At 42.9% G+C, this 27,989-nt stretch overlaps 1 protein-coding gene and 1 pseudogene across 2 annotated transcripts in view; both read right to left on the bottom strand.

Moving 5' to 3' along the window:
• Rhbdd1 (rhomboid domain containing 1) overlaps positions 1-27,989 on the bottom strand; it is a 119,511-nt gene that overhangs the window by 56,690 nt on the left and 34,832 nt on the right. For both annotated transcript variants that reach the window (XM_021173374.3, XM_021173369.3), the window contains exons 4-5: positions 8,820-8,908; positions 5,281-5,337 (exon numbers count right to left, since the gene is read on the bottom strand). In XM_021173374.3, the coding sequence (XP_021029033.1) occupies positions 5,281-5,337; positions 8,820-8,908 (146 nt within the window). The remainder of the gene's footprint in view (positions 1-5,280; positions 5,338-8,819; positions 8,909-27,989) is intronic.
• LOC110302583 (macrophage migration inhibitory factor pseudogene) lies at positions 14,054-14,518 on the bottom strand (annotated as a pseudogene).

Raw genomic sequence — 27,989 nt, 5'->3', positions numbered from 1 at the left:
GATTTCATACCAAAGAGATCAAGGAAAATGACACAGATTAGAAAGATTGGTAACAGCTTTAAAAACATTCTTTGACGTCTAAGGAGTTTCTCAGATGAAGGTGGCCATGCTAAGAATAAATCACTACTTGCAAGAGATACATTCGCTCGCATCAAAGATGCTTAGATGACCATTAGCCTGGCCACCTGGGCCCTCTGTAGTGCTGTCTTTGAAGAAATCCAATCACTCCACAGGAAAGAATATAAATATGTTAATCTCGCAGGAGATCAAAAAGGAAGTTTAAAAAGGAGCTTGGATTTCTGCCTTGAATTCTCCAGTCTGTGCCAATGTCTCTGACAGAGGAAGGGAGAAAGGGGCATTGGAGAGGTTTCCTTCTGTCTTAAAAAATGTAAGTAAATGTGGCAAGGAGGGAGTGGGGAGAGAGACAGAGAGAGAAGGGGGGAGGGAGGGAGGGGGGAGGGAGGGAGGGAGGGAGGGAATCAGAGTTAATTTATTTCCTAAAGTTCAGTTGTCAAAGTGCAGACCTCAAGTCCTCACACAACAGAAAAGCAGGGCAGTGAATCACAGACTTGCATCCTGTCCCAGCCTTTCCCTGAGCTACCTGTATAAATGATATGACCAAATTACCCAGCCTTCCTGAGCTCTATCTTCCAGCTGTCAGGCAAGACGTCTGGACCATGAAGTCCACAGCAAGTCATGTCTGTGCACATCTGTGTTTGCCTTCACCGAGAAAAAGGCTGCTGGTGTGTATGCACACAGTGCATAATCAACTGTGTGTGTGTGTGTGTGTGTGTGTGTGTGTGTGTGTGTGAGTGAAGGCCAGCAGAAAACCTCAGTGACCATTCCTCCTCTAAGTGCAGTGTTTTAAACACAGTGCCTCAGTGTTCTGGGGTTTGCTAAGCTGGCTGGTCACCAAGGCCCTAGGATCTAATAGTTAGTGACTCCTTAGGACTTACAGGTATATGCCACTGCATGTGTGTGTGTGTGTGTTTTGCTTTTTGTTTTTTGAGACAAGTTTCCTCTATGTAACAGCCGTGGCTGTCATGGAACTCCATCTATAGACCAGGCTGGCCTTGAACTCAGAGATCTGCCTGCCTCTGCTTCCCAAATGCTTGGATTAAAGACAAGCACCAACGATTGCCTCTGTTATTACTTTTTAAAATTGAGTTCTGGGGATCAAACTAGGGCCCTTATGCTTGTGCAGTCAGAACTTTACTGACAGAGCTTTCTCCCCAGACTCTACTGGTAAATTTTGGGGAGACTTACTAAAGTGAACCAGAAGAGAAACTCCCTTTCCTCTAGTAACATCAAGCTGCTAGCTTCTTTGTCCTAGGCCTCCTGGAGAGTTGAAGTCAACCAGAGGCACCACAATGGTAGGTAGAACGTTGGTGGTTTTCCTGACCATCTCTGCTCCTCCTGGCTACATAGGCCAGTGAAGACTTCTCTATTACTCACTACAAACTGGTGTTGACAAAGGAAAGACAACATGCTCTTTCGGGGAATACAGTTGTCATCTCTGTCCATAATGGCTGGTCAACCAAGTCATATCAGCTCGCCTGATAACCACCACTTTATCCAGACCAAGCAGAGGTAGACGCCTCAGCATTGTCTTGAGGCAGAGACAAAACCCTTGTTTATCGCTTTCATTTCTAAAGCCCCAATCATTAAGGCCATAGCTTTTATTCCTAATCTTATCACCTGAGTAGTTGTTGGTGGTGTTGGTGGTGGTAGTGTGTATGTGTGTGTGTGCGTGTGTGTGCGTGTGTGCGCGTGCGCACGTGTATGTATGGCTAGGGGTGGTTGATCCCAGTCTTCCCCTTCTGACCTCATTATCTGGGTGAATTTCAGGCTATTCAGGTGACTCATACATGATGTAAGCCAGAATTGACAGTCATGAGCCAAGGCTTAAGGACTATGGGGAATATGGAGTCCAATTACTTCTAAGACTGCCACACTATGGATTTAATACTTCAGGACCTTCCCAGCATATTCTGGACAATCCCCAACAGGCCATTTCTGATTCACCTCCTCTCCATGGGAAGTCCTCTCTGCAACTGCTTTCCTTAACTTCTAGTTTCCTGTCAAGACCCAGTACTCCACTCTCCCTCTGTGCAGCCTCGTGGACAGCAACGCTCCCTCCTTCCCAGGGCACTGGCACCTGCCTGCATGCCAATACTGCTGTCTGAACCTCTGCTTGGAAGGCATTGGAAGGGGATGGGTGAGCCCTCTGTGGAAATCTAGTAGCAGAGTAGGGGAAACGTGTGAAAATGAGCCTTGGCCGCTATATAATTGGTACTACTGGATTGTGAAGGTTTAGGAAAAGGAAGTAAGGGCACTTTCCAGGCTGTGTGGTGCATCGAGAAGAGCAGAGCAGAGCAGAGCAGAGCAGAGCAGACAGCCTGAGTGCACAAGTCTTCCAGGAGAGCAGGAGGTGCAACCTGAGCAGCAGGGGTGGTGAAAATTCAACAAACGCTAGCATTAGTAGCTGTCCACCTACATCACACCACGGCTCGGCTCTCATTCTCATCTAATTAGTTTTATGGCCTCTTTTGTTCCATCTCCTCAAATATACCCAACTCTATATACCCATCTATAAATATCCATATCTATATACCCATCCTATATATCCACACCTATATACTTACCCCTCCACTATATACTCTAAGAGAAGGACTGCTGGGATTTTTTTTTTCTCTTATAGGGTCTAAAACAGCACTCTCTGCATGTGTGACTTTCACAGGATGCCATTGAATAAAACAGTCTGTGACTTAATTAACATTGTATGGGAAAAGAAACCCAAAGTAATATGTATGTATGTATATATGTATATGCATATATGTATACACTACATGGAAAAAGTGTTAGCTTTTTCATCACCGTGGCAAATACCCAAGAGAAGAGCACCTTAAAAGGTCAGAGGTGTTATTGTGACTCATGGTTTCAGTGTGTGTCTGCCTGTTCCTATTGCTGTGGACCTATGGGAAGGCAGAGCCATTGTCATGAAGAAGGAGCAGAGGAGCTGAAATGCTCACTTCATGGAGGCCAAGATGCAGAGAGGTGGAGGGGGAAAGAGAGAGGGAGGGAGGGGTGGGAGAAAGCCTATCCTGGTGGGCTTCATTATTTCTCTTCTTTTATTTCAAGGGGTCTTTAGCCTACTGGACGTTATCACCCACATTCAAAGAAGGTTGTGCCCCTTCAGTTAATTGAGTATAGACATGATCTCACAGACATGCCTAGATATGCCCTTTACTGATCCTTTAGACAGATCTCAATTGAGTCAGACTGACAGTCAAGATAAACCATCAGATATGGATTAACAACAATTCTTTGTACGTGTTACAAGGAACCTAAGTAAACCAGGAACCAAAACAAAACTAAACTACAACCCACTGTCTGAATCCAACACATGGTTTACTTTCATAAGACAATGCCTGCTCTCCTGATATAAGAAAAGGGTGGCCAGTTAGACTAGAGCCAAATGGACAATAAAGTCTAGAATATTAGCTATTCGGTACTTCCTATAAAAGGCTTCCAGCCTCAAATCTAATCTATGGCCATTGTTAACTGGTATGACTAAACAGTGTACAATGTGAACACATGCTGTGGTGAGAATTTTGATTTTTTTAAAACCACAGAAATCTTATGTGATTATGTTTGTGTTTTGACCCCAGGTGTCCGGTATGGGGCTGTTTTTGTAGCTAACTATGATTTGTCTCATGCTCTGGCAGGGGTGTGATTTTGTCAGCTGAAGATAGTTTCCATTTGGAAATCTGGGGAATTCTGAATTCTTCAGAGGGTATAAAAATGTCAGAGCCCTGAGAGGCTTGACTGCTGCTCCCCCTGCTGTTGCTGGATGCTGCTGTAGCAGTTTGTCCAGTGGTCTTGACCAAAGAGAAGAGAAGGAGAAACTGCATATCCTGACTCGACTCTCCTCAGCAGCAGTAAGTAGCCTGACGAGATTGGTGCCCCCTTTCCCACTAACCTTCTTTCTCTCCTACCTAGTGTTGGAGGTTGGAAGGGATGCCGTAAGGAAGGGTGGTAAAGATAAAAGAAGCCAATAAAGCAACCACAAGTCTGGTTACAACACCTGCAGTCGTCCAAGTGAAGATGTCAGCTTCAGTTCTGCTGAGAATTCTCTTCCAGGCCACTGACTGCTGCCAACTATATACTCAAAGAGCAAGCATCAAGGGAGTTCTCTAGAGTCCTTCTAATGTGGGCAAAGAACAGGGGCATTGCCTTGTGGCGATTTGATTTCATACCAAAGGACCCACTTCTAAATACTGTCAGGGTAGGGGCTAGGATTTCAACATAAGCATCTAAAGGGAGACACGTTCAGCCTCCTGAATTAGGATACCCAGCACCTGTTACTGAACCACCCATCCAACCATCCGAAACACCCTTGTTCTCCTTTCATGCAGGAGCTGAGTCTTCAGTTATAGGGATAATCGATATGAAGAGGCTAGATGGTTAATCTGACTGAGCTGTGTGGAGATAGGACCTCTGCAGAGTGTGTAGCTCACCATCCAATCCTACTGGATTTACAAAACGCATACACACACACACACACACACACACACACACACAAAATCACATTTGTTCCTGTCTCTGGCGAATGAGATGCCATGTACTGCCCCAGGACTCCTCTGTCAAAGAAGAGCATCACCAGACCTGGGCTGAGGCCAGGACCGTGTTCTTGAATTCAAAGCTGTCAGCTAAATAAACTTTTTCCTTAAAGCTGAGGTATTTTCCCAGGCTGGAATAGACAGGTTATAGGTGGAAACAAGTCTTAGGTATGGACAGGAAGTTCTTTGCATTTTTTTTTTTTTTTGTAGAGAAATCCTGAAAAACATATTCTATTCTTTTCGTTGAATGCTATTAAAGCTCATCTTAGCATATTAGGGCAAGCTAGAGTCTTCCTGAATGTGGAGATGGGATATTTAAGGAACTGTATCCCTGTGACAAATCCTCACACTCTGCCAATGGGACTCTTGGGTGACTTGGGGGTAATAAGTACCTTACTGTACACAAGAGGCCTTATACCAATCAGACAACTGGACCATGCCAGAGTTACTGTCCTCCCTAATCTTCCTTAACAATCCTTCTGATGCACCCTGCTTTACCAACACCCCATTCTGCTTCCAGGAAAAATCGAGGTACAGTTGGTTGGGTACCATGTGAGCTATTCCACATCCAAAACAAATGCTGTCTTAAAGCAGCTTCATGTTCTTAAATGTGTAGTTTTTAAAACCAGTGAAAGTGTACTGAATGACACAAACTTACCTGCATTATAAAAGTGATTCTGCTGTCCTGAAGGCGCAGCGTGGGAGATAAAAATGCCTAAACAGGAAGAAAACCAATATTTAAATAGAGGTTATCAAGTTTTAATGGCTAATCTTCCAACAGTCATGCAGCTCCTCATGAGAAAGCCCAGGGTCACTTCAAATGATTTTTAAACAACTGGTAAAACAAACTTTGTTTAGAGCTAACCCTTTAGAAAACAGTGTGTGTGTGTGTGTGTGTGTGTGTGTGTGTGTGTGTGTGTTGGGGGTGGGGGAGCAGGGTGTTAAAACCCTAATTTACATGCACTGGTTTCCTTAAAGGTCCTAGATGCCTTCAGCTTTGCAGGACACCAGGCTTGGGCTCTGAAGCCACTGTAAAACCAGAGACATTGTGGTAAAACCAGAGATGCTGTGGTGGGAAAACGCCTTCTCCCAGCAAGGGTACTAAGAGAACCACATGCCTACCCTTCCTATGGGATTTTCTCTGACATAGGTAAACCAGACAGAGAAGCCCGGAGGATTACTGTCAGGATGACCCACTTCTTTTCAGAAGCATAAAACAGCAGGCTCCACATTCTTGGTCATTTTAAGTCTAGGCTCACGATAGATCCTCTCTCTGCTTTTGCCAGAAAACAATTTGCAGGCTGTTTTTCAAACTTAATTTTCTTTTGTGTCACTTAAAAAAAAAGTTTGATGTAAAAACGTGTCCGAAGAAAACAGCAATTATCCTCATTCAATAATGATCAAGGAACTCCACATAAAACCAGAGACAGAGAAACTTATAGAGGAGAAAGTGGGGAAAAGCCTTTAAGATATGGGCACAGGGAAAAGATTCCTGAATAGAACAGCAATGGCTTGTGTTGTAAGATTGAGAATCAACAAATGGGACCTCATAAAATTGCAAAGCTTCTTTCTGTAAGACAAAAGACACCGTCAATAAGACAAAAAGGCCACCAACAGGTTGGGAAAGGGTCTTTACCAATCCTAAATCAGATAGGGGACTAATATCCAATATATATAAAGAACTCAAGAAGGTAGTCTCCAGAAAATCAAATAACCTCATTAAAAAATGGGGCACAGAGCTAAACAAAGAATTCTCAACTGAGGAATACCGAATGGCTGAGAAGCACCTGAAAAAATGTTCAACATCCTTAATCATCAGGGAAATGCAAATCAAAACAACCTTGAGATTTCACCTCACACCAGTCAGAATGGCTAAGATCAAAAATTCAGGTGACAGCAGATGCTGGCAAGGATGTGGGGAAAGAGGAACACTCCTCCATTGTTGGTGGGATTGCAAGCTTGTACAACCACTCTGGAAATCAGTCTGGTGGTTCCTCAGAAAATTGGACATAGTACTACCGGGGGATGCAATACCTCTTCTGGGCATATATCCAGAAGATGTCCCAACTGGTAGGAAGGACACATGCTCCACTATGTTCATAGCAGCCTTATTTATAATAGTCAGAAGCTGGAAAGAACCCAGATGCCCCTCAACAAAGGAATGGATACAGAAAATGTGGTACATTTACACAATGGAGTACTACTCAGCTATTAAAAAGAATGAATTTATGAAATTTCTAGGCAAATGGATGGACCTGGAGGGCATCATCCTGTGTGGGGTAACCCAATCACAAAAGAACTCACATGATATGTACTCACTGATAAGTAGATATTAGCCCAGAAACTTAGAATATCCAAGATACAAAATGCAATTTGCAAAACACATGAAACTCAAGAAGAATGAAGACCAAAGTGTGCACACTTTGCCCCTTCTTAGAATTGGGATCAAAACACCCATGGAAGGTGTTACAGAGACAAAGTTTAGAGCTGAGATGAAAGGATGGACCATCTAGAGACTGCCATACCCTGGGATCCATCCCATAATCAGCCTCCAAATGCTGACACCATTGCATACACTAAGCAAGATTTTGCTGAAAAGACCCAGATATAGCTGTCTCTTGTGAGGCTATGCCGGGACCTAGCAAACACAGAAGTGGATGCTCACAGTCAGGTATTGGATGGATCACAGGGTCCCCAATGGAGGAGCTAGAGAAAGTACCCAAGGAGCTAAAGGGATCTGCAATCCTATAGGTGGAACAACAATATGAACTAGCCAGTACCCCCCAGAGTTCGTGTCTCTAGCTGCATCTGTATCAGAAGATGGCCTAGTCGCCATCATTGGAAAGAGAGGCCCATTAGTCTTGCAAACTCTATATGCCTCAGTACAGGGGAACGCCAGGGCCAAGAAGTGGGAATGGGTGGGTAGGGGAGGGGGGGGTATGGGGCACTTTTGGGATAGCATTGGAAATGTAAATGAAGAAAATACCAAATAAAAGAATTTTAAAAAATAGGTAAAATGTTATAATTTTTGGAAAAACCCGTTTTGAAAATTAAAGTAACCATGTGTCTAAATTTTGTAGTTTGTCCACAAAAAGATTCAAGAACCACTAAATGTAAGAACTCAGGAAAGTGAATCAAGACAATGCACTTCCTCCTTTATCAGTATTCATCACGTTGGAGGCACTGTCAAACTGTACAGAGGACAGGATAGAGTGGGCACTGTTAGCAAAGCAGTTCCCGTTGCCTCCTTGTGCTCACACACACAGGCTACGGTAACAGGCAAATGTGTGGAAATGGGAATCTGTGTAGGTGCAGCCCAGCCTGTAAAAACCACCCCAAAGTGAACACAACCTGCCAATACAGGCCGTGGAGCAGTACCCTGAAAGCTTTCAAATGTCATGAATATTATATGGTTCTCAAGAACAACAGTCATCCGCACAAACTGTGAAAACAAATTATTTATGGTTCAAGAAAAGGTAAAATAGTCTCAGAAGATTTCCTATGAATAAAAGATGAAGTATTAGAATGCACATGGTCTATAAAACAAGTGTTTGCAGAATAGTTGCCTTACAAGTCAAAATCAGTACAGTATTTTATATTAAAGGGTCTGAATGCATTCACTACTAAATAAAACATTTTCATTGAACATCAATTTAGAGGGGGAGAAAACAAAGAAAAAGGGCAAGGAAAATAAAAAGCATCGAGCAAATCTCCAGAGAATAGTGGCACGGCTTCGCCTCTGGTGAATGGAGTGCCTTGCCCACCAAGGGCCTAGTGGTCATTCAGTACTTTGCAAATTACTGGCCCTCCACTCCAGTCTAGGCCTGGTTTCTTTCTGTAACCTTACCAGGTAATCTATTAATTCAAGAAATATTATAGACAAATATGTTATTGTCAACTAACGCTTTGAGGAAAACTGTGGTTTTCTGTGAATACATTAGGGCTGAGGGTATAATTCTATACCAGCATTTGCACCTTAAGAATACCTCAGAATAGAAACTTGGGGTTCCATTCTCATTCGTGGAGCAATGCGAGATACATGACAGTCATCTTGTTATCTCTTGGTTTAAAGAGAAATCTGAGTATGTTAGGACGTTTCTAAAATAAACTGTAAGGAATCCTGGGGTTGCTTCTGTGCACATCAGTGGGAAGATGAGCTTCCACCTGCTGCCAGCCCAAAGGTGCTTTGCTCTGTACCTGCACACGTGTCCATGATTTTCTTCAGAGGCCCCTGCGTGTACATCAGTCCAACCAGAATGCCGGCCAGGTGCCCAGCAAAGGAAGTCCTAGGAGGGAAGGGAGCTTTTGTGAGTGTTTGCTCAGTTGCTGATTAGAGACATTCTGTCTTGTCATTAGCCCAGTGTGTGCCAATTAGTCACAGTCTGCATGCTCTGTTCCACACCGAGCTCCTTACACTGAGCACCATTTAACTCAGCACCGCCTACCTTAAAAGAAAAGAAAAAGGGGGAAGCAAACAGACGAATACTAATGTCAAACATTTAAACTGCAATACCCTTGCTTAAATCTCTGTGCCTCTGCAGTGGAAGTCTTCTGTCAAGACAAGTCATTAAGTAACATCTGCTGGCTTCCTTACAGAACACCTCCACACATTCCAGTTCTTGCCTTGGCCATCTCTTCCCTTCAGCCTCAGGACCCATCACTCATCTCCCTACATGCAAACACTCCTGGTGACCTGTAGTTCAAGTTCTGTCAGAAGTCATGAACTCCCTCTTTCTTCTGCCTGCCCCAGGGCTGTTCCTTCTCCTTCATTGTAACATACACCCAGCTACACTCATTGGCCAAGAGGCTGTCATTTTCATCAACGGTCTACATCATGGTATTTATAACCTGATAATACAAATGTGGGATTGGTCATGTGTTTGCCGTGTTATGGGAAAGACGGGAAGAACTGAGCTTTTTGTTAGGATGCTCCCACCCTGTTTGTGATAATTTATTCAGCCATCAACAAGGATAACACACAACTCCACCTAGTTAGAAGTGAGAAAGTGGTAGTTTAAAGGTACAAAATGAAGCTGGCTTTGATTTCAAAAGAAAATGGTTTCAATTTAACTGAAAAGGACTTAATTTTAAGGAATCAGTAATTTTGAAAACCTTTTAAGCCAAGCTTCATGGTCAATCATATAGATATAAAACAAAATGGGAGAGGGTTTCAATTTAAATTCCAACCTATTAGACAATTAATCTTAAATCTCATTTACAGTTTGGAGCATAATACTGTAAAATGAACTCCTTATCTTTATAATGGGTTTTCAGAAGTTTAAGTTATAATCCAATTGCTCTCATATCATTAAAAGAGCATCATCCAGCAACCATGAGCAGTGACACAAAGGTCCTACCACAAGAAAATTAGCTATTGTTATTACTCCATTCATGCTATAAGGAAGTGTTAATTTTTAAAGTCAAAAGAAGAGATCATTATCTTAATCAGACCTGGGAATCTCACACCACACTCAAAAGGGAGAAATTTCCCACAGAGAAAGAAATACAGCTTCTCTTAAGGTACTGTGACTCTTCTTGCAGCTTGTCACCATTCACTAGAGCATCTCCTTTTACTGAAGACACGGGGGGGGGGGCATCCTGAGTGGAAGAGACTGAGCTGGGAGCTTACCTTTGGGAGGAGAAAGGGAGCCTTGGAATTAGGGAAGAGAGACAGGAGAATCTTCAACTGTACTGCCCACTCTCAGTGAAAACATAGTGTAATGACTGTCCTCATTACTGTCCTCGGTGCTGAGACAAAACTCCTGCCTGAAGCAACTTAAGGAAGGGAGAGCTTATTTCTGCTCATACTTTGAGGGAACAGCCAGTCATGGTGGTAGGAGTTTGAGGCAACTGCTCACAATTCAGCCAAGAGTAACATAGTCAGGGTGGGTCTTTCTACTTTAATTAACCTAGATAATTCTTCGCAAGCATACTTGTCTCCTGGTTGAGTCTAGACCCTATCAAGTTGACAATCAATATTAACCAATCACAATCCTTCCCCTTAAAATTCATTAGAGAATGTATGCAGGAGAGGAACATTTCAAATATATTGAAGGAGTGAATACTTTACTTTTGGCCTATCTCTTAGGATGTAACAGAGAATATATACAGGCCAGAATCTTAACAAATACAATGTGTGATGAAAAATCTTTGACTTCATTTCAGTTCAGAGAAAACGTGTAACAAAATTTTTTGTGGGGAAAGTAGTTCTGCTGGGAAGAATGTGGTGGCATATGTTTTATTCAGGGTGTATTCTTTGCAAAAATTAAGGCTGCAAACTACAGAATTATGATGATGATGAAAAACTTTTGAAAACCTTCATGCAATGTTTAAATCTTAGACTATGTCAACTATTAATGCTGGGAGAAACTCTGAATATGTGATAATGTTGGGAAGTTTTCATTAAACTTTTACTTGTATACCCTCACATATTACAAGATGAAGACATGTGGGGAAGCCAGAAGAATATAATGTGGTGTATCAATTCATGGAGTCAGAAATAACCCATTCTAAAAGGAAACTAACTAAGGTGTGTACTACAGCCCTCAAATGTCTAATACAACTGTCAGCATTTTGTATATTTAATTCAAGTGAAGAAATTCACACAAATTATACTTGAAAGAGTATTTGACTAACTGAGCCACCAAGACTGTGTGTTCTTTTTCCTATAAATATGCCTACAGATGTGGAGTGTGCTTCGAGTATCCAGTATTCATAATTCTTATCAGATGCTGGTTTCATGTTTCAGGATAATAACTGACTATGAGTGCCTTGTGCTCTGGTCAACAACTCCTTCCCCATTGTCCTGTAAATAAAGCTAAATGATTCAACAAGAAAAAAAATTTACTCAAACACATTACTTTTAAATTCTAAGCTTCCCATTCTTGTCCTCTTAGATCATGGCCATTTAATCCTGCAGAATAAATACCCTCTGTCCCACTTGGAAAGCCCACATAGTCTTTTGATTCCAACAATGAAACTCCAGGCAGTCTCTTGTCTGTAAGGCTCTATAAAATAAAACCAAGTGTCACACTTGAAATATTGAGTGGCGCAGAGCACACACCCCTGTCACTGCTGTGTACTTAGACCACAGAAGAACACGACAGAATATCATACAAATGGCTGTCAAGCCAGTCCTAGAGTACTTGTTCCCTCCTGACACCTCCAGGGCTGGGCAACCTCAGTACACATCTCTCTTCAATATTCCTGTATTTCAAGCACCCACAGAATGGTCCACTAATCCCTGCTGTCAGTACCCAAGGGCTTTCCTAGCCCCAAGTCCCCAAATCTTCCACAGTCCTCCTTCAAACAAGTTCCAAAGGCCCAGAGACTCACATGAAAAAGTCGAGCTTACCACAGCAATGGACCCACTTCTCAGTATCAGTTTGAAGTTAGCTACTTTTTCTACTGTTGTGATAAAAAAAAAAAAAAGAAAGAAAGAAAAAAATAAACAAAAAGAAAAGAGAAAAGAAAAGAATAATGATGGAGAAATGGAGAAAAGGTGACTTTTGAGCAAAATTAAGATTAAGATATGACAGACTTGTGTCAATGATATACAGACAGCATTAATACCAATGTGTTATTTCCTACGGAGCAAATCACCATAAGCTAATTGCTGCCCTGTAAGAGGACATTTGTAAGGCTGAGCTAAATTGTTATGTAAAAACACTCCTGTTCTCATGTGCCACTATTAAAGTATCAAAATCCGAAGCTCTGACTGAAAGCTGTGACAAGCTATAGAAGTCTTCCCCTGTTAAATGGCAAATTCTCTCCACAGCTAGTGTGTTCTCAAAGCAAGCAGGAGAAGTGTATTACTAAAAATGCCATCTCACGGTGTGAGCAGAGCTGATGACATCGTTAAGGACGGGAGCTGATGGGGACACAGTGTTGGACACAATAAGGGAAGGGGCCTGTTGTCCTTGCCATAATTTCTCCTGTAAAAGCTATTAACACCAATTGGGGACCAAGCTGATCAGAAGCTCTGGGGCTCGGGGAACTGAATAAGTGGTCTCAGGTTAGCGGTGCTTGAGCGGGAAAGTGAGGGTTTCTGACAGTTTTGAATATTAATGACACAGGAGAATATTTTAGTTTCTTTCCAAGATAAACTGTCCCCAAATGGCCTATTTTCTGTTCTTGATGTCTTCCCTGCCCACTTAACCAGCATGTATTTTTGGCCATGGAGTGTGGGAAGGACTTGGTCTGTGAGTAGCTTTACCGTGCCCCCTACTACCTTTGGCACTACAGGTACAGTTGCTCCCTTTTGATGTTCTCCAAAGGCTACACAGGAAACATGCCCGTGCTGGCTGTTTTGTTTTATTCAACACAGTGCCGACTGCAGACACCGGACTGGCAACACACCGCTACTAAGGAATTCTACTTTAGGGCTCATCAAATGTGATCTGCATAGAGATAAGGGTCTCCTGAGAGCCGAGGGAGGCTGCTTGAGAGGTGGACAAGAGGAGCAGCAGGTGGAAATAAGGAAAGGATGATAGCATATATGTGGTGCATGGGAATGGCAATGGCCCACTGACTCATGTGCTTGAATGCCTGGTCACTGGGGAGTGCCACTATTAGGAGGTCTGGTCTCAGTGAAGTGTGTCACAGGGGGATGTGTCACAGGAGGCTTCAGAAACATAAACCAGGCCCAGTGTCTATCTGTCTGTCAGTCTGTCTCTCTTCCTGCTGCTTGCCTGTACAGATGTGGACTCTCCTCCTCCAGCAGCATGTCTACTTGCATTATGCCATGTTTCCCACCATGAGAATAATGGACTAAACCCCTGAACCTATAAACCAGCCTTAATTCAATATTTTCCTTTATAAGAGTTGCTCTGGTCATGGTGTCTCCTCACAGCAACAAAACACTAAGGCAACATACATGTACAAAATCGTCATAATAAATCTTGTATAGTAGTATATCAACAACAACAACAACAACAACAAATCCTAAAATGGGAGCCCTGTAAAGGTAGAAAAGCCTTTCCAAGATCACGGACCATGCCTGGAAACTCCCTAGCTGCAGATTCCACCTGCCTATGCCAGGTGACAGGATTGATTCCTTACACTGGCTCAATAAGAAATTATTCATTTACTCAAATATTTATCGACTGACTACCATATAAACAAGATAAAACAGTCACTGTCTCCTGAAGCTTATAAAGCAGATAAAACAATAAATGGAAAGCTACAAAGACAGACAGACACAGAAACCATAAGTTGTAAGTGTAAGGAAACAGTTTACTTTCCACGGAGGGGCGTGGGGTGCTTCCTCAAGTGTCATTTAAAGTGACATTGTAGGATTTAGAGCTGGCACTCTCAGAGGTAGTATACTGGATGGTTTTTTTTTTGTTTGTTTTTTTTTGTTTTGTTTTCTCTTATAAACCATTTATTTCTCCTGGCCGGAAGGTGGGCATCGCTACCGGTGGATAAACACTGCATGGAGCGAGGCTCGAAGAACAGCAGTGCAGGTAAGTGGGGCCAGGACTCAAGCGAAGGTGGAACCGTTCCAGCCCACGTTGGCAGCGTTCATGTCGTAATAGTTGATGTAGACCCGGTCCGGGCTGATGTACAGGCGATCGGACAGCAGGCCGCACAGCAGCTTGCTGTAGTTGCGGTTCTGGGCACCACCGATCTTGCTGATGCTGTGCAGGCTGCAGAGGGCGCAGGGATCGTTCGTGCTGCTAAAAGTCATGAACTGGTCCGGGACCATGTGCACTGCGATGTACTGTGAGGGCTTGCCGGTGGCCTGCGCCAGCTGCTGGGTGAGCTCCGACAGAAACCTCTCTGGCACGGAGGCGCGGGGAACATTGGTGTTCACGATGAACATAGGCATGGTGGCGGAGAGTCTGCGAGCGTGGACCGGAGGACTGTACAAAGCGCGGTGTGACCCAAGCCAGGGACCTGAGCTACATGACCCAGACCCACTTTTTTTTTTTTTTTTGAAAATGCCTCCAAAAGATTGGGCTTCAGGCAAGCCTGTAGGGCATTTTTTAAATTAGAGATTGATGGGAGGGGGGCCAACCCACTGTGGGTGGTGCCATCCCTGGGCTGGTTGTCCTAGGTTCCATAGGAAAGTAGGCTGAGCAAGCCGTGAGGAACAAGCTGGTAATCAGTATTCCACCATGGCCTCTGTGTCAGCTCCTGCCTCCACGTTCCTGTCCAGTGGAAGCTCCTGCCTTGGCTTCCCTCAATAGACTCTGGCTCATTATATATTAAAACTATGCCCAGAAAGTTCTCTGTGATATATAAGAAGCATAATTAAGGTTTTGGCTCAAATAATCATAAGTAGGTTTTTCACCTGTACAAGTCTCTCAACAGAACGTAAGTGTAGGGGAATGATGGTGCACATGCATGCACACTTACTTATGGGACCATTCTTGCAGGGGCTGTCCTGGAAGCTGTAAGATAGATAGTACCTTTGGCCCCATTACAACAAACATCAGTGGCTTCCCTACTAATCATTATGACAACTAAAAACAGCCCTGTACATTTCCAAAACCACTGTTCCGATGGAAAACACTGGATTACCACCTGGAATATGCTTATTAAATGTTTCTTTTAATTCATGACCTTTAATCATGAGACCTCAAAAATGTTTCTTTCAAAGCATTTCTCATGTGAGTGTACTGTGCCCACATTCCTAGAATTCTTGGTAACGCTACAACATATTGAACTGATATAAAGAAAAACGTCCCCCATCACTGAATCACACATGGGAATGAGAATGTCTGAAAGAGGCTATGATCACTTCCACACCGTGCTCTGGTAGTGTAAACTCGGCTTGGCATGAGGAAACGTTCTCCCATCTGCTCTCACTACAGACAGAAACACTTCTGGAGCCCACATGACTGAGACTTTTCCCCATCACCTCCAGAAAGTAAATGAAAAATGAAAAACTGAGTAGGATTGTTTACAGCCTGATCTCCAAGTGCGCTACTGTGATGGAGCCAACAGATGATGATCTCATGAGCTCAGCCCTTTGAAGGGATTTTCAGAATGAGCAATGACTGGTCCTTCGGTACCTGTGTTTGCTGCAGCTGCAGGAAGAAGCTGACATCCAGTAATGGGAGTTCAAGATGATGGGGTGACAGAGACAGATTCAGCAATGGGGTGGTGGCCATGATTTCTGCATTCCCACAATACACATGGTAAGATGTGCGGGTAAGCAGTCCTTCCCAGGTCTACGTCTTGATCTGCTGGTTTTCAATTCTAGCGGCATGTGTGACTCTCGTGAGGAGGTTTCTAAAGTTACTTGGACCTTGGTGGTGTTTTGTTTGTAATTTTGGTGTTGTTTTTTACCACCCCCCAGGTGATTCCAATGTATTAAAGATTGTTATCTTAACCCCAAATTCTAATTCCACTGGATAGGCATCAGCTGATATATTAGGCCAGTTAAGAAAATATTTTAAGAGTAGCCAAGATTCTACACTTCATAAATTACTGAATAGAAATGACATCTGTTCCTTTTCCTGCTAAGTTGGTTTTACTGAATGTATTGTATTGTTACATGAGTAGGTATAACTTGGCAAATGCCTGTAAGGAAACATGAGCTTACTTCAAAAGATTTACAAGTTCTTTGGACTTAGAAGAATCTAGTAAGAGGCAAGAGAAATGTGGCTCTGTGGTTAAGAGAATTTTTGTTTTTACAGAGGTTCAGCAGGTTCAGTTTAGAGCACTTACACAATGGCTTACAAGCAGCTGTAACTCTAGTTTCAGGGTATTCAATGTTCTCTTCTGGTCTCAGGGCACTGCAAACATGTGGTACACATAAAATACGCAGGCAAACATGCAGAGCAGATCGAAGGGTTTATCAGGGCTAATGGCCAGGAACATTCATTCATAGAGTGGGGGGGGGGCAGGAATAAGGGGCCATGTAAAATAAAAATAAATAAATTTCAAGGAAAATACAAGCCAGTTTACTCATTTGATAAGGCAGTTTACTCATCCATACGAGAGTCATGTGGGACAAGATGGTGACCACGGGTACCCTGAGAAACCTCCAAATGCATTTATTCAACCAAAACCTGAGAAGCAAACTGGACTCTAAGTTTAGCCTAAATTTTCAGCGAAAGCAAATTCTGTTTATAGTTATATCAAAAATGAATAAAACTTTTTAACTATGAAAATTGAAATGTCCTACCTACTATATGACTCAGAGATCTAAGCATACTATCGATATCACATTATGTTTCCTCAATAGCTTTATTGGTATATCTGTTAATGTTAAATAAGGATGCAGAAGCCATTAGCTATGAGGTTCTGAAATGCTGCCTGCCACATTCGACATCTACTACAGGTAGGGGCATATATTCCCCTGTGTGGGCTCAAATCAGAGCAATGTCAATCAAAGAAGCAACCCCACCTCTTTTATATATATATATATATATATATATATATATATGTATTTTTTATTAGGTATTTTCCTCATTTACATTTCCAATGCTATCCCAAAAGTCCCCAGTACCCTCCCCCCCCACTCCCCTACCTACCCCCTCCCACTTTTTGGCCCTGGCGTTCCCCTGTACTGGGGCATATAAAGTTTGCAAGTCCAATGGGCCTCTCTTTCCAGTAATGGCCGACTAGGCCATCTTTTGATACATATGCAGCTAGAGTCTAGAACTCCGGGGTACTGGTTAGCTCATAATGTTGTTCCACCTATAGGGTTGCAGATCCCTTCTTAGAATTGGGAACAAAACACCCATGGAAGGAGTTACAGAGACAAAGTTTGGAGCTGTGACGAAAGGATGGACCATCTAGAGACTGCCATATCCGGGGATCCATCCCATAATCCAAACGCTGACACCATTGCATACACTAGCAAGATTTTGCTGAAAGGACCCAGATATAGCTGTCTTTTGTGAGACTATGCCAGGGCCTAGCAAACACATAAGTGGATACTCACAGTCAGCTATTGGATGGCAACCCCACCTCTTGAGGGCCGTGAGGAACACAGAGTCCCTTATCTCCCTTTGTCGTAGCTGGAGCACAGGCAGAGGTCCTACATCCAGCCAGCCTGATGCTTTATGTGCAATGTTAATCTAGTGTCGAGATCAGTGGTCAACTTCGACAAGTGTCAGCTCTATAGGTTTCTCCACCCTGGTCTTTCCGTATTCTTACTACTAGTAGAGACACTCTACCACCTTCTAGTCAGTCCTTCTGTGGTTAAGTGGATGCCAGTGCTCTATCTGCTTGAACTGATAGCCTTGTGAAGACGCAGGTTAAGAGTTCATGGTCACCTCTGTCACTATAGTGACGGCTCTTGGCTGACTATGACATGTCTCCTTATTCCTGGTCCCATCTCTTCACTCTATGCATGAAATGTTCCTGGCCCTTATCCCTTGATAACTCCTTCACTCTGCCCATGAGTGAGACCAGAAGACCTGTCACTTTCATAATTATGTTTTCTAAGACTGAAGTTTCCACCTTACTAGCAAACTCTTCTTTGGAAGAAGTTGGTATACTGGAACCCAGCCTAGAGATGAAAAAGTAAAAGTTGCTTCCAACTGACAATGAGGCTCAGCCCACCAGCCCAAGAGGAGGCAAATTCTTCTAACAGCCACAAGGGCTGGAGGGAAATCCATCCTGAATCTCGTTTCCAGGTGAGGCGTCAGGGTTGACGCGCTACAGCCATGTAAGACAACCTGAGCAGACACCTGGATAAGGCACATCCAGGCTCTGGAGCAACAGAAATGCGCATGACAACTGTGTGTCTGTAGTCCAGTAGTCTGAGAGTACTTGTTCTTTAGCAGCAGGTGACCAATACAGCAGAGCCAAGTGGTAGATGACAGAGTGGAGGTCCAGACCTGTGGGGTCTGTTTGAGCCCCTGAACCACATCGTATTGGAAATACCTGGAACCCTGTTGGGCACCACTGGCAAGTTTAACTATACAGAGACGATAGTCATCCTCTTGTTTTATCAAGTTCATGGGGTTTCCTTGAATTGTGGCCAAAAGAATCCTGGCCAAGATGAGAAAGATGGCATAGGCAACAAAGAACCATTGAGTCTCAGAAAGGATTCTGCTGCAGTGCAGTGCATTCAGTTCCTATGTGGGCTAAGAGTCCTGGGAGACTTAGAAAGAGGTGGTACCTCGAGGAAACAATAATCAAGACATTAATGCTGCTGCGTTCATCCCACAGCATGCCCTCTTTGGTGAGACGCAGTGCAAAGGCTCATGTGTGGGGTATAGTAAGGGTCGTTCTGCACGAATAGGGGGAACACATGTGAAGGAATCCTCTGGAACAGCGGATGCACCTGAGGGCAGAGGACAGCTCCTCACTTTGGAACCCCACTTCTAAGTATGGTCTCTTTTCAAGAGCTCTTTAACAGCCACATGCAGAACGTTGTTAGCTGATAATTTCCAAAGAATCCCACAACTGATATGCTACCAGAAAACCTTTGTACGCTCTGACTGGCCTGGGCTTCACCATCAGGCATTCCACCAGCACCCATAAAATGACAGCACACAGATGCTAACATGGCAGCGGGGCATTTTCTGGGTTACCTCTCAATAAGGTGCAGCCTGAAGACAATTACCATCCCACTTTACAGATAAGGAACTAAATTTAGAATGTCCAAGCAGTGAGAAGCAAAAAACTGGGTGTGGCGCTCAGTTCAGGGACTTTGAAAGGTGAAAACTGACTAGTAAATCCATGCCTGGAGGCTAAGGAAATACCCTTTGCAGCCTTGGCTGGATTTGCAGGTCCCTGGGAAACTTTAATTTGGATTCACAGTCTGCACAGAGGAACAAGAAAGCAACCACAGTGATGACGATCAGCCACAAAACTGTTCATGTAGCTCAAGCCTAACAATATCATACGCAGGTTTTGAACCAGAAAACCCTTCCAAACATACTCTATGCTGCTGATCTACACTGTTCAGCGAAATGTTTCAAAAAAACAAAAACAAAAAACAAAAACAATGCAGGGCTTCTTCAACTCCTCTTTGATAGGGTGTCTTTAATCACTATCACTATTTTCTATACCTGTTTCTGGCTTTTCACTGTTAGGTCTTAGCCTAACCTTAGAAACAATTACATAAAAACAAACAAACAAACAAACTAAGAAATCCAGATCAAAAGGGGGCTGGGGCCAGTCATTAAAACGAGCTCTGAGAAGGCCCTTGAGCTATGTGTAGCCTGTAAGGAAGACCCCCCCCCTCATTCACCAGCCCAGCATCTCCCACTGGGTGGCAGTAGCTGGGGGTCCATGTGATAAAGAGGTGAAGCACTGTGGAGTGTCACTGCAGTGTGTGCTAAATTGTCCATGATCAGTGAGCTCCAGGCACCTGATGGCTCTCAGAGACAGCGGGGTAGAATTTATAGATTTGGGTGTGTTTCTCACAGTTAGTTTCTTAGGGCAAACCCTTAAAGTTAACTGTAGGCAGCAATGCTCCAGGTTTTCAGAACTGTGTTTGAAGACCAGTGCATTCCATGTCACTCTACCGACCAAATTTCTCTGTGGGTTTCAGTCACTTCCCAAGCCCGAGAAACACACATGAAATATTCCATTATGAAAGTCACTTAACTCCTCAGAGATATGCAGATCAGAGAGGTGCAGTCACTCCTGAGTGTGGCCACTCCCATTCTTATCCCCAGAAAACACCCACACCAGTCACAAGCAGGAAGCTCCAGAGAAAAAAAAACCGCTTGGCCTTCAGAAAACCATAGTGCTTTGCTACGCTCTGCCAGGAGGGATGTGCGGTATTAAACTTTCCACTTAAGAGTTTTCACAGGAGGAAAAAAAAAAAGGTTTTCTTTGTCACACCTTAAAAAAGAAATGGGACAGGAAGAGCAAGAGAAGGGTGACTAATGAGCCAATGATACATGTGGCTAGAACTCCCCGTGACCCGTGAGCTCCGCTTTCCCACTGCTGTTCAGCGCTTGAACACAGGGGCGACTTTTGATTAGCTCCTTTCCAGTGGAGTTCAGCCACTAAGGGAGAGTTGCGAGCACCGAGCAATCTATTGCTCACTCCAAGTCAACTATCTCCCGTGTCTACTCGGTCGGTACTTCTGTAGCAGCAGCGCTCAGGGGAAGCAGAGGAGAGGCTGCCACCACAGCAGAGCCATCATGTCAGACAAAGCAGGCAGGACCTGCTGTCAGGAAGCTAGCTAGCACTCTGTACTATTCAGTATCTGTTGGGATAACTGCACCACAGTTCTTTAATGGGAAAACGAGAGCAGCAACAACAAAAGTCCATTCACACTGGTTACTGGAACCTGATGGATGGAAGGCAGAGGCCATTTTTAATTCATGGCACCTTCCTGTTTATGTAATACAAAAGAGGACTCCAAGTTTATAAAGTCATTTTCAGCTGGCTGAATAGTGCTGAATTATTTAAAACTCGTTTCACACACACATACACATACACACACACACCTCTGACAGTTTTTAAAATACTGTTTGACAAGAGCATTTCAGCATCTATAAAAGTGTGTGCTGCGAGAGCAGGTTCTGTGCACACTGTCTTTCATTAGCAAGTCCGAGTTATTTTTACCCGTGGTGGATCACACCTCACAATGCTGCTTTAGAGAAATGAGCAAAAGGAAGCCCCTGCCCAGAGTTCAAATCCCTCAGTATCTATTTATATCACCTTCTAAGTGAGAGTAACTGGTTCATCAAAGTCAAAAGTTAGGTAGCCTGGGCAACCCTCCCTGGAAGGGTACAGAGCCATGAACTCCTAACCGACACCAGGACTGAGTGTTCTCTGAGTAAGACCTCACTAAATAAAACGAGAAACTCTGAAGGAACCTAGGGATCTAGGGATCTGGTTGAAAACAGCAATTTCACCACATCAGGGAAACACCAGGGTCTTGAAAAATTATATTCTAGCCTTTGAATCATGAAAACTCAGGCTTTTTCTTTACAAGAAAAAAAAAAAAAAGAGGTTTGAGTAATAGGTATCTAAGTGTTTTAAAACAGTGTGAGATGTCTTAAAGCAGCAAACCGTATTCTCCCACAAACCTACAGCCCTAAGGTGACCAGTCTCCTCCATGTCTAGGGTGACAGCTTGGCCTTCAAAACTATTTACTGAAGTCTTCTTTCTACTTTCTTTTTTAAAGACTTTTTGTTTTACTGTTTTGCTTGCATCTCTGAGTATGTACTATGTGCATGTCTGATGCCTGTGGAGGTTAGAAGGCGGGACTGGCTCCCCTGCAACTGGTGTTACAGATGGTTGTAAGCTGCCATGTGGGTTCTAGAAACTGAACTTGAGTCCTCGGGAAGGGCAACAGGTGCTTTTAACCACTGGGCCACCTCTGCAGGCCTCACCCACCTTATTTTCTCGATAAAAGTCTGCCACAGGTTTGTCCACTTGATTAATCTCTTTCTCTTTCTTCTCTTCTTCCTTCCTTCCTTCCTTCCTTCCTTCCTTCCTTCCTTCCTTCCTTCCTCCCTCCCTCCCTCCCTCTCTTCCTTCCTTCCTTCCTTCCTTCCTTCCTTCCTTCCTTCCTTCCTTCCTTCTTTAAGATAAGGTTTCTCTGTGTAGCTCTGACTGTCCTAGAACTCACAAGCCCTGCCTGCTTCTGCCTCCTGAACAATGGGATTAAAGGTATACACCACCACTGCCTGGCAATGAATCTTTTCAAAAATGTAATTCTTCGTTTATCAATTCCATCATATTTGGCGCTTGTTTTATTAATTTTGTCTTTCCCTGCATTTGGCCAGTTGTAGTCTTCTGTAACTGTCTCTGTCTGCTGCAAAGGGAAGCTCCTTTGATGTGTGATCAGGGCTACACTCACCTGTGGGTGTAAGGATAAGTTTGGAATGCAGTGAGCAGTTATGCTGGTCTAACAAAGTGGTGCTACTAGGTTCTCCTCTAAGATCCATGACCCTGGTAGCTGGTTAAATTTCTAGTACTAGGAATGATGTTCCTCTTGTTGAGTAGTTAAATATAATTGTACAGTTGTTAGTGTCACTGTTGCACCTCTACTGATATCAGGCCATGCTGGTCACTGTCATGGTTCATAGGTGTCATAGCTGTGTATAGGACTCCTGGTTGTTTTCCTTCCATGGTAGTTTGCATAGCACTTTCTGGGATTATCTAGAGCTTAGGGAAGAGACTTTCAGGTCAGATCTAGCTCAAAATCTTTCCTGTGTCTAAAGTGTGTGGTGTCTTTAACAACAGGGGCTACACTTAAACCGAGGGCAATGGTGATAGCCTATATTGCTTTGAAAGTCTCTTGGAGGATTCTCACTAATTGATTACACAAAACCAAATGATCAATCTTGAAATCAAATACATACAAGCAACACTAAATAAACTCAGCAGGTTATATTTATTACACATATTTTTATATAAGGATAATAAAGTAAAGAGGCCATGAATTTTAGTGGGAGGAAGCAGATCTGGAAGGAACTGGAGGGAAAAGACATTGGGAGAGGTTGGAAAAAGGATATTTTAACTACATAAGTGAAAACCTAAAAAAAAAAAAAAAGCTTTTCTTATAATCAGTCCTATCTCCTCTCATTTCTTATGGTTTCCCCCCTGTTTGAGCTTCTTATAGGTTTAGTTACCATCACAATTTTCCTGCTATAGAAGAAAATGTGCTTATGTACTGTCATGGCCACAGGTTTAAATACAATGGGTTTTCACTAGCCATCTGTAATGCCTAATTTCTCCTAACCAGAAACCTAAATTCCCAAGTGATTCAGGGTTCCTACTATTCTGTGTGTTTACATTGAGCATGATCAAGTCACTGTGGTCACCCTGTGAGCAGAGAACATGACCTACAGCATCCTGCATTTCGTACAGGACTGAGGCAGCCTCTGAAGGCCCTCAGCAGGTCTCTCAGCTAAGCAGGGGCAGCTGTTTGCTGGCCCAGGGCAAGCATCCAGCCCTGCTCACCTGTTGAGACATCAACTCCTCTACTGGATCAGATTGCCACTCCTCAGCCGAGTCCCAGACAGCACCTAGTTTTCCATTGTGGAAATGGACCACATTTTCTGTATCCATTTGTCTGGGACATCTAGGTTGTTTCTAGCTTCTGGCTATCACAAATAAGGCCTCTATGAACATAGTGGAACACATGCCCCTGTAGTATGGTGGGGCATCTTTTGGATATATTCCCAAGAGTGGTATAGCTGGGTCTTCAGGTAGATCTATTTCTAATTTTCTAAGGAACCTCCAGATTGATTTCCAGAGTGGTTGTACCAGTTTGCAATCCCACCAACAATGGAGGAGTGTTCCTCTTTCTCCACATCCTCTCCAACATGTATTGTCACCAGAGCTTCTGATCTTAGCCATTCAGATTGGTATAAAGTGGAATCTCAGGATCGTTTTGATTTGCATTTCTCTGATCACTAAGGACTTTGAACATTTCTTTAGTTGCTTCTCAACCATTCGAGATTCCTCAGTTGTGAATTCTCTGTTTAGTTCTATCCCCCTTCATCCCACCTGTGATTTCCAGCCTCAGGTGGCAAACTTTGATCTTCATCCTGCTGGGGCTGGCCCACCCCAAACTCTGATTTTATTCAATTAAGATTTATTATGAAACTCTAATGTACCAACCAGTGTTTCAGAATAACTAGATGATAAGATACACAACAGATTAATATTATGAAACAATGCTACTATCTAGTTAGATTTCAATGGCTCGGCTTTTCCACTATAAATAACGTATTCCCATGAAAGAAAATTCGGGAGAAAAAAATATAAGAAAAAAAAAAAACGATAAAATAACTTAAGTTCCGCTAAGTTGGCCACTCTTAGTGTTCTGGTTTCTCTTTAACTCTTTATGCATGGGGAGTTTTTACATTGAAGGAAAAGACAAAAACAAAAACAAAAACTGAGGGTAGTGGCTTAGCAACAGAGCATTTAGTCAGTATGTGTGTGGCCCAGGGTTCTATGCCAGGGTGTAAAATATATAAAAATAAAGTCAAACCATATTATAAATAATGCCTAGTACTAGACTTCCCACCTTTATTTTGCCATGAGAATTTTCCAAATCTATTAAACTAATACCTAGCAATATTTTAATAGTTGTATAATATTCTACTGTATAACAATTACTGAATGAGCATTTAAATGGCTCCCCACAGTCCACGTCAATACATAGAATGATGCCAATCATTTCCTTTGTTTATTTTTTGTATTTATGGATATTTATAGTTATTACAGATTCTCAGAAATGAAGGAACATAATTCCTTTTCCTGGTCTGGAAACTTGCTATCTATGCACCGTGGAGACTGCCCGCCCAAGTGTACCATCTACCAGGTCACATCAAACACCCAGGTCAATACAATACTGAGAGCTTTTTTTTACAAGCTCATTAACTTACTGAGGAAGCAGGCTCGTGGCTTTAAGGTCTCGTTACTTAAAGAATCAGTCTTTATGCCATGCCTTTAACACGCACTGATGAACCTCTGTCAACAGAAGCTTTTGCCAATCGACCTGCTGGGATTTCTCTTGAAGCCCACCATGCTTCATTAAAAAGGAGCCATTTCCTGTCATTTATTTCTAAGGTTTTAGTATTTTATTTTGGTTTATAATGCGTTTGGACCTGAAAATTAAAAAAAAAAAAATCTGTTCCTCTTGTCTGCATCTAATACTATGCTCACAGCTTTTAAGCTTAGCAATGTAAATCCCAGCCTGGCACCATGAGAGACTTTATAATCCCAGAGACACTAGAGGATGGCCAACCTCAAGGCAAGACCTCCATCCCCAAAGTGAGAAGGATGATTTCCTTCACATAGTCAACATTTTCAGATTGTTCTCACCAGATTTTCCAAACATCATCTCAAGTCCATGAGATGAAGCTCTGGCTTTGTACAAATAGCAAAACAACAACAGCAGCAGCAGCAGCAACAATACAATCCCTAATTAAGCAGTATTCTTACTAGTCTGAGGATACCTGATGTTCTCATTGTATTCATGGCCTGTTATAAACTAAAAAGATGCTCATCTTAGAATCAAGGAATCGCTATAAATTATAGCAGTGACATATACTGTTGGGAATATGACTTGTTATTTATTTGACCTGTGTACTATAAATGACTACAGCATTAAAATGCTCTCCTCTTGAATTCAGAAGGGAACAATGTCCATTTAAAATGAAATAAATTAGAATGAAATTATTTTCTCTCTCATATAAGCTAATGAGAACCTAACTTTAAATGGAAGGAGCGTTTATGGAGTCTGCAGCCTGTTCTCAGCTGTTATCACAGAATAATTGATGTACTAATGATCTCAATTCATAGCACCCACTGTCTTCACTTTGCATAATTCCAACTAAATGGGAATATAAATGACAAACAGTCCTCTTGCCTGGTAGTGCCCATGACCTTTAAGTAAAAATCACTTCCGACTGCAGGAAGGGGATTTAGCAAATAGAGGACACTCATTTTTCAAACACTCATCCTCATACAGAAAGGGAAAGAATGAAGTAAAAGTATCAGAAAGACCTGGGCTGTGATTTACTGTCTTATTATTTGAGAGTGGATAATTAATTAGAAACATTTATAACCAATAATGTCTCCTGAAGGAAATTCTAAAAAAGACAAAGCTTATATTCTAAGAAGGCCAAAGGGGGAGGGGGAGGTGTAAGCTTAACATGTTTCATTATTTTTCCAATGAGAAAAATATTACTATAACAATTACATTTCCTGTTTATAAATCACGGTGCTTTATATGGCCGACGGTGGGTTAACAGCACTCCAGTGGAGGGCCACACATGGGCAAATGAGGGGCCCAGCGCTGGGAAGAAGTGGGTCACCTGCTGGACCAGGAAACATGACTTTATTTTTCAGTTTTCAGAAAAAATTAATCTGCAATCATCATGCCCTACAACACAGAACAGTGAAGCCTCCCACCTGTCACCAAGTCACCAGAATGACTCCTTAACAAGCCCGCTTAGGTGAGTATAGACTGAGTAGGTGTTACCATCCACACAGCAACAGTCTCATCACAGCATGATGGCCAATTAGTTCCAACCTCCTTCCTTAGCAAAAGGCATTCCAGGCAACCCTGCGTTCACCCAGAGAAACAGCTGCTTCCTGAGTCTACCCACTGCTTACTGATACTCTGGTTGATGAGGGAAAGAGCCCCTCAAGGGAACCTGACTCATTTGTGGATAAGGGTCTTCCAAAGTTTACATCCTCAGGATGCTACAGAAAATTTTCACATGTGTATTTCTGACTCTGTAACAGATTTTCAAATGGAACCCCAGTAGGCCTGTCCAATTGCCTAGAGCGCAATATGGATTCCTGTTACCAAGTTAACACTCCCTTAGAAGTAATGCTCTATGGCTGACTGAACATGGCTTTTGAATTACACAAAGACAAATGAGAGTAAATGCTCATACACAGATACTCAGAAATGGAATTTTTAAGCCTTCATTATTAAATGAGTAAAAACACTATCACGGGCAGCAGGAGCCTCTGTGGTCAAGCTCTGTCTGCCAATGTAATACTGTAAAATGCTAACACCCAATGGGGCGGTGCCTGGAGACAAGGCCCTTGAGAGATAATTAGGATAGGATGGAGTCATAGAGGGTAGGCCCTTGAAGATGGGATAGGTGCCCTTGTAGAAAGTGGTAACGCAGAGTTTGCACATGTCTATGACCCGTGTTTGTCCTTTCTCCTCACCCACCCTCCCTCCACATCCCTTCTCCATCTGTGTTCCTCTCCCTTCACTGTGACATGAGAACTAAGGACACACTAAGAAGGTAGCCAGCAAGATTTGCCTAACAAGGAATTGTTTCTCGGCACCTTACTCTCAGGTTTCTCCACAATGAGAAAAAGATTTCTACTGTTTATGTCACAGTCCATGATGTGTTATGGCTGCCAGAGCTGACTTAGCTCAATGAAGGACAGAATTTAGTCAACAATAAAGTACCAAGGCCACCTCACTACTTCTAGCTAATGCACCTGTTAGTTTATGTACAAAGTGTCACCTCAAAAGGCTCATGAGTAAAAGGCCTTGGTCCCCGGAAGGTGGTGTATTATCTGGGAAGGTTATGGATTTTTGGCCATCCTGAAATTCACTCTGTAGACCAGGTTGGCCTCGAACTCAGAAATCCGCCTGCCTCTGCCTCCCAAATGCTGGGATTAAAGGCATGAGTGACCACTGCCCGGCCTGGTTATGGAAACTTTAAGAAGTGGGTCTCCAGGGGCATGTCCTTACAACTGTCTTGTCCTGCCCCAACCACCACTTTTCATTACCAAGAAGTGAGAAGCCATAAGCACCTGCTGCCTCAATGTTCAGCCTCACGGGGGTCAAGAATCAACTGAAATCATCAGTGGAAACATAACCTTCTTTAAGTTGTATGTCAAGGATGTTGTCACAGCAATAATAAAGCCAACAGAAGAACAGATTACTAATAAAATGTTAACTATAGGCAGAGCTGGGTGGAATATAGGAGCTTTTTTTATATA

This window comes from Mus caroli, unplaced genomic scaffold (genome assembly GCF_978045245.1).
Source record: "Mus caroli unplaced genomic scaffold, Mus_caroli_1 scaffold_1, whole genome shotgun sequence".
Taxonomy (NCBI): Eukaryota; Metazoa; Chordata; class Mammalia; order Rodentia; family Muridae; genus Mus; species Mus caroli.
The sequence above is the reverse complement of the archived record's forward strand: the minus strand, read 5'-3'. Positions and strand labels throughout refer to the sequence as shown.